We start from the raw sequence: 7,019 nt of genomic DNA on the forward strand, positions 1-7,019 counted from the left end.
TATAGAACAAATGTAAAAAGGCAACACCACTACTGTTGCGCTCGATGATTGTTAGGAATAAGAATCGAAAAAGAAGTGCTGAAATAGGAGTGACACGGGGAGTCACCTTAAACGTTGGAGGAAATCAAATTCTCTTATCACTGGAGCACGCGTTTTTTGTTATCAGTCGAGGAAGCAAAAAAAGCAAAGTAATATGGCTGATATTATCGCACACGACTTCTCAACTCACCTGTGCGCTCGACATACAGGCAAGGGAGCGTCCATTAATGACGTAGCTTTATAGGGGGGGTTAGGTGGAGTATTAGGTATGGGGAAATATGCTGCGAGGAGTGAGGGGGAGTAAAAAATGATTTAAACCTTTTAGGGCTAGACTCTAATGATAGTATTCAATCGATCAAGCACGAAGTACGAAGACTATAAAATCAAGAAAGCAAACAAAATATTGGTGAATAACACAAGTTTACAAAATAAAACGAAAGTCGTGAACTTCTGTCAACGACCAAAGTTTTTGAAGCACAATTTAGTGCTAATTTCGAAACCGACGTTCAAAAAATTTTAAGTAGAACAGTTTTTGAGTTTTAGCTCAATATCGAGTTTTGCAACTTTTCAAAATATGTAATTTACTAAAATTCAAATATATTGCGTTTTGTTTAACCAATTTTAAATCTTTTTCCATAAATTAAAAGCTGAATACAATACCATTCGAACATCTGAATACAGGTTTTGCATCAGATTGATGAAATTCAAGATTTTGGCGAGTTATAGGGATGATCTTCTTAAATTTTAGCAAAATTTCCAAAATTTTTTGAGGAAATGTATTTTTTTCAATTAGAAAAACCAACTTAAAAATTCTTTCTCGACGTTAATTTAACATATCATATGTAGGCGAATTACAGTAAAAATTTCAGCTCAATCGGAGCATTGACTACGGAGAATGAGATGTTTGAAGTGAGCGACTTTGCTTAAAAATAGAACAAAAATCGATTTCAAATCATCAACCTTGTATGGAAAGTCGAAAAAATTTCCGCTCTACTGTAATTTTTTTCCTTCGCGTTTTCGAACTCAGGGCATGATTCTACACCAAAAACAATCATCAGCTTACCGAGTTCAAAAATGCTGTAAACTAGTTGTTGAAACACGGTTTCAACGGGAACGATTTCCGAAATATGATTCTCCGGTTGCAGGCAAATGAAACGCCAGTAGTTCGATATTGGGAGAATATAATTTCCTGTTGGACAACATTTGAGCTCTTATTAACTTCATACCTAATAGTTTCTCGTATTAATGGACTCAATCGATATCACCAGTTCGATAAAATCTTAATTGGCTCCGTACGCATTGTTTTGCGAACCCCTGATCGTGATATGGATGTGAGTTTGGGATACAAAACTACTACAATTTTAACTACTTACGTTTAGTCCCTTCGCTTAATCGTTGGATGATGTTTTAGTCGCGTGCGTATTAACCATTCAATTAGGGATCTAATAAGTAGTGTAATTGCTTAGTAATTAACTAAAGCTAAAGATCAGCTAGGATGTTCTTACCGATGGGGTGCACTGGATGGGTTATGTTGCATTCATGTTCTAATAGGACCGTTCTATTGAATATTGGGCTAATGTACACTGAAATATATGTTTTCTTGTACTAGAATGCTTAATAGGCTTAACAAATTGTTTCTCACCAAGTACGGGATCGAGCAGGATAGATAATTGATAATTGGACTATCAGGTCCAATGATAGAGGTAAACCTAAACGGTAGCAGTTTGATATTAATTCACTGTTATTAGAGTTCAATCTATTTCGCTTACCGATATCAACTGCTTCACGAGGATTCTAACAGCTAGCACTTATACTAATAGTCTTCTAAGACGAATTCAAAATTAATTTAATCGCAGAATTAGGAAGATAAGCTTAGGTTCGCAATGAACATGCACTTTTGATTACATTATCATTTGTTCTGCCCATCAGTTTGTTTTTTATCTCCTCCTCTTTGCTCCTATCGATGGTACTCACCAAATGGTTGATCATGAGATATGCCGATGACTTTCTCACTATCATCATCACTCACCGGCAGCAGTGGCGTATCTAGGCGCTAACTGAAGGTGCGCTAGACGCGTGACGGCTAACACTCCCCCCAGGTATGGCAACAGCATGTTGGCCTACTCTTTGTCGCACCGAATGTCCAAAACTGCAAGCTTTGTCGCTGGACGATCATAGACGCCGTTTGCTGTCCTCACTGTCGCCGACCGAACTTGTCCATCAGAACTGACTCTGGTTCCGATAATCTTACCTTTCAACCAACAGTTGCGCGGCATCTTTGGGTCTGCAATAACTACAATATCTCCTACTGCAATCGGCTTCCGTTGTTGAAACCATTTTGATCTTCGGGTTATCTCTGGCAGGTAGTCAGACACCCAGCGCTTCCAGTACTGATTGGCCAAAATCTGCGATGTCAGCCAGTTCTGCCTCAACGCTGCGCTGCTGTCATCGAGGTTGGTAAGTGGTTTGGACCCATTAGATGAGCCAAGCAGGAAGTGATTCGGCGTTAATGCTGGAGCCGAATCCTCTTCGATTGGGACGTGGGTTAAGGGCCGCGAGTTAACGATGTTCTCGACTTCTGTCAGAAGGTTCCTGAGCACTTCATCGGACGGTCTTGCCGACGTACACACTTGCATCATGTTGCTCTTTACAGTGCGGATCAGCCGCTCCCAGGCTCCACCCATGTGCGGGGCGAGAGGTGGATTGAAAATCCATTCGATGCCAAGGTTCCCAAATTCTTGCATAACTTCGTTCTGACTGATCACTTCATCCGCCTCCATCAGTTCTCGGTTGGCACCCACGAAGTTCGTGCCGCGATCGCTATAGATCTTTTGAGGGGAACCACGGCGTGCAATGAAATTTCGGAGAGCCATTATGCAGGAGTTTGAGCTTAGAGAATGCACAATTTCTATATGGATTGCTCGTACTGTCAAACAGGTTGCTAACATTCCCCATCGCTTCTCCACTCTCCTTCCGATGGTGACCTCTATCGGTCCGAAATAGTCCACCCCGACATGTGTGAACGGTCGTGAGAAGGCTGCTAGGCGGGCTGGTGGAAGATCGGCCATGTATGGTGGATTGGGGTTTGTGTGCTGGTTCTTGCACTTTTGACAGTTCCTTCGCACTTGCTGGTAGCAGGTGCGCAAGTGGGGAATACGAAACCTTTGACGGATCTCGTTAATAACCGTTTCATGGTTTTGGTGGTGGTATTTCTGGTGGTAATATGATATGATCAGGCTGGTGAGGTGGTGTTTGCGAGCGAGAATTATTGGGTTCTTTGCGTCATTGGTAGCGTAGTGACAAGCAGCGATACGGGTTCGCATTCGCAGAATTCCGTTACTGTCCAACCATGGAGTCAACTGGTACAGTGGACTGGTCTTCGGAATGATGTTTGTTGATGACTCGATGTCTCGTGATTGTTGTTGCAGCAGCATTATTTCGTCAGGGTAGGACTCACCTTGAGCAATTCGTATCAGTGTGAACTCGGCAGTAGATAATTCGCTGGTCTCAAGAGGACCTATGGCTGCCGTTTGTCCCAGACATTTTTTACGGCAGTTATATGCGAACCGATAAACATATGCAATGACCTTACGTAATCTCTTCCAACTGGAGAAGTTATTGAAGGAGATCACTGATTCCGAAGGAACATGGTGTACTAGTAGAGCAGGACGCAACTCGGTCTCCGTGGAATCCTTTCTGTTGGGTAATTTTGGCCATTCTTCCTCGGACCGCCAAAGAAAGTTGGCTCCTTTGAACCACCTGTTCTCTGATGACAACTCTGGTAGACTATTCCACTTCGTAGCGTCATCGGCGGGGTTTTGCTTCCCCGGTATCCATCGCCACTCGTGTGCTTCGGAGATTTCAAGAATTTCGCTGATCCTGTGTCCGACGTATTGGCTGTAGCGGCGGTGGTCCGAATTGATCCAGCAGAGGACATCTCTGGAATCGGACCAAAAAAACTTCATATGAATCCGAATCGTTAGTGATTCTATGACGGTACGCGCTAGGCGTGCACCGATAACAGCAGCTTCTAGTTCCAGCCTTGGTATCGATGTGAACTTAAGCGGTGCAACTCTGCTTTTGGCAGCAACGATAGAGCAAAGAATTGATGCAGTTTTTACGAAACGCAGGTAGCATACTGCTGCTGTGCCGTTTTCACTGGCATCCACCATAGTATGAAGCTGTACTTCGTCGGCCTCACTCACGAGGTACTGTGAGTTATAGCATCTGGGAATCCGTACTTGCTCTACACGTGGAAGAACTTTCAGCCAGGTAAGCCATTTATCGAATGCGTCACTGTCGATCTCTTCATCCCATTGTACGCCAGACCGCCAAATTTGTTGAAGCAGAATCTTCAGATACGACAGGAAGTGGGAGATTAGTCCTAGCGGGTCGAAGATGGTCATTAATACTCGAAGAACTTCTCTTTTTGTTGGTCGTCGTTGACCACCAAGCAAAGCTGGATCGTAACGGTTCCATCCAACCTTATACGTGAACACGTCGTCTATTGTGTTCCACCACATGCCCAACACTTTTTCAGTAGCCAATTCTGAGGCCAGGTCAAGACATTTCTCGTTGGTTTCCGGTCCTTGTAGCGCTGCCAGAACTGTCCTCGAGTTGCTGATCCAGTTTCTTATCTCGAACCCACCCTGTTCGTGTACGTGCTTCACGTCCTCAGCTAACCGAATGGCTTGCTCATCGGTGTCAACACTAACCAGCATGTCGTCGACATAGTGCGACTTGGTGATAGCCTGATGTGCAGCTGGATAATCTTCCTCGAAACGGTCGGCGTTTGTATTCTTTACGTACTGAGCAGTACTAGGGGAACAGCAGGCTCCAAAAGTCATGACCTGCATGGCGTACACTTCATTTTCTCCCCGGTCGTTTTCCCAATAGAAGCACTGGCTGAATTGGTCCTCTGGTCGAATCAGTATCTGGTGAAACATTTCACGAATATCACCGGTGAGACCGATTCGCCGCTCCCGGAACTGCAGAAGGATCGTGAGAAGAGAACACAGTAGGTCCGGCCCTGGTAAGAGAGCTGAGTTGAGCGATATTCCGTGAGCACTGGCTGCAGCATCCCATACTATACGTACCTTTCCAGGTTTATTTGGATTGGTTACGGGGAAAACTGGTAGATACCACCTCCGAGGAACCTTCTGATTGATTTCTTCTCCACTGAGCTTCCTGATGTATCCCTTTGACAAATACTCTGCTATCTTGGCTTGTAAAATCGTGTGTAGTTCCGTATCTTTGTCCATTCGCTTCTTCAGGCATTGGTATCTCCGCAGTGCCATAGATCGACTATCGGGCAGGCGCGTGTCGTTATACCGCCAGAGCAGACCGGATTCATACCGATCATCCTTCAAACAGGTAAGGGTTTGAAGCAAAGACAAAGCACGCTGGTCTTCCACTGATAGAGACAGATTATCGGATTTTCTTATTCCGAGACTATCGAGAGAGAAATAGTTCTTAATCGCCGCGTGTAGCTCATCATCTGATGAGCTGTTACATGGACAAATGTGGAAACTGTAGTGATGAAGATTAGTTCCACGATCGAGTCCTCCTCCTCCACAGATCGTCCATCCAAGCCGTGATTTAACGGCGATCGGCTGCCCAAATTCCCCTTCGCGGTTTTTCATAACGAGACCGAGGTGGGCATGCTTCGTTCCTATAAGGATACGTGGACGAACGTCTTTGTACGATTCGATGGGCAAGTCCTGAAGGTGTGGATACAGTTCGGATAATTTTTTCATGTCTAATGACTGTTGCGGTAACATCAAATCCTTCACCGTTCTTACTTCGTTCAGGTCAAACCGCCTGCTACCCCTTTTGATGCCGGAAATTTGCAGGTTGTAGGCTCGAGAGTTGGGTTCACAGCGTTCAGTTCCTCCAGTCCACCGAAGACATAACGGACGCTCCGCACCATCTAACTGTAGTATATCGGCGAGCTCCTGATCGAGTAAGGTGAGTTCCGAGCCCTCATCTAAGAACGCGTAGGTTTGAACTGCATCTGTTTTCCCAAATAAAACGACTGGAACGTAGCGAAACAATACCGAGGTAGCTGTTGTCCTATGGCTATTGCAGCCTGACGGAGCCGAACAAGAAGGAGCGGGTGTAGTGCTTTGCTCGCTGTTCGCGGTTTCAGCAGTCTGCGACTTCTGTTTCGAATCATTGTGCAGCAACTCATGATGCCGGAAAAGGCAACCGTTTTTTCCACAAGGCTTGGCATTGCAGCTTCCTTTGTGAATTCTAAGGCATGTTCGACAGAATCCGAACTCTCTGATAGCAGCCCAGCGTGAATCTCTGGAGAGTTCCAAGAAGCGCTTGCATTTGTCAGCAGATTTGCAATGTTCTTTACAGATCGGGCAGACTTGTCTTACCGGCATTTGCTTTGCTGTGGGATTCTCTTTCAATGGATTCTCGCTACTTTCTTCGGAAGATGCCTCGGAATGAGCGTTGAGGTACGCATTTCCTTTTTTGGTTCCACGAGTATCACTTCGGGAACACTTTTCAAGCTGAACTTTCGATGGAAAGGTGACAATACTTGCGGCCTCTGCTAAAGCATATACCCACGAACTAAAGGTCGCCAGGTTGGCCGTAGGCACCGTCAATCGATGCTGTGCCCAATTTAGTTTGAGCGAGGATGGCAGCTTACCAACTAGCTGATGAAGTAGAGAGACGTTGTACATGTACTCATGCAGTCCACAAGCGTCTACTGTAGCACAGAAGTTTTGTACATGAACAGCGAAATCGACTAGCGTGTACAGCTTTTCCTCGCAAACCGCTGGAAGACCACTCACTTTATCGATTAGCGATTGAACAATTACCTCAGGTTGCCCAAATAACATCTTCAGGGTGGACAGAATGCCCGGAACATTTTCGGGATGCATCAGAAGGCTCTTTACAGCTTCGTAGGCTTTGCCTTTTAGGCTCTTCTGCAGCCGAACTATATTTTCCTCTTCGGAAAACCCACACAT

General features: G+C 45.0%; 1 protein-coding gene and 1 long non-coding RNA gene across 2 annotated transcripts; both read right to left on the bottom strand.

Annotated features, from left to right (window-relative positions):
- Positions 1–457: 457 nt before the first annotated feature.
- Positions 458–2,123, bottom strand: LOC134286233 (uncharacterized). Its single transcript, XR_009996869.1, has 3 exons — positions 1,809–2,123; positions 1,682–1,748; positions 458–1,622 (listed from the first exon to the last, which is right to left on the bottom strand). It is a non-coding gene; the product is annotated as an uncharacterized LOC134286233 (long non-coding RNA).
- Positions 2,124–2,159: 36 nt separating this feature from the next.
- Positions 2,160–7,019, bottom strand: LOC134290363 (uncharacterized). The gene has a single exon (XM_062857488.1). The coding sequence runs from the start codon at positions 7,017–7,019 to the stop codon at positions 2,160–2,162; it is 4,860 nt and encodes a 1,619-aa protein (XP_062713472.1).

Source organism: Aedes albopictus, chromosome 1, assembly GCF_035046485.1.
Source record: "Aedes albopictus strain Foshan chromosome 1, AalbF5, whole genome shotgun sequence".
Taxonomy (NCBI): Eukaryota; Metazoa; Arthropoda; class Insecta; order Diptera; family Culicidae; genus Aedes; species Aedes albopictus.

What these genes read in the sequence shown, in the direction of transcription:
- LOC134290363 (XM_062857488.1), bottom strand. Translation starts at nt 7,019, where the DNA reads ATGTGTGGGTTTTCCGAAGAGGAAAATATAGTTCGGCTGCAGAAGAGC.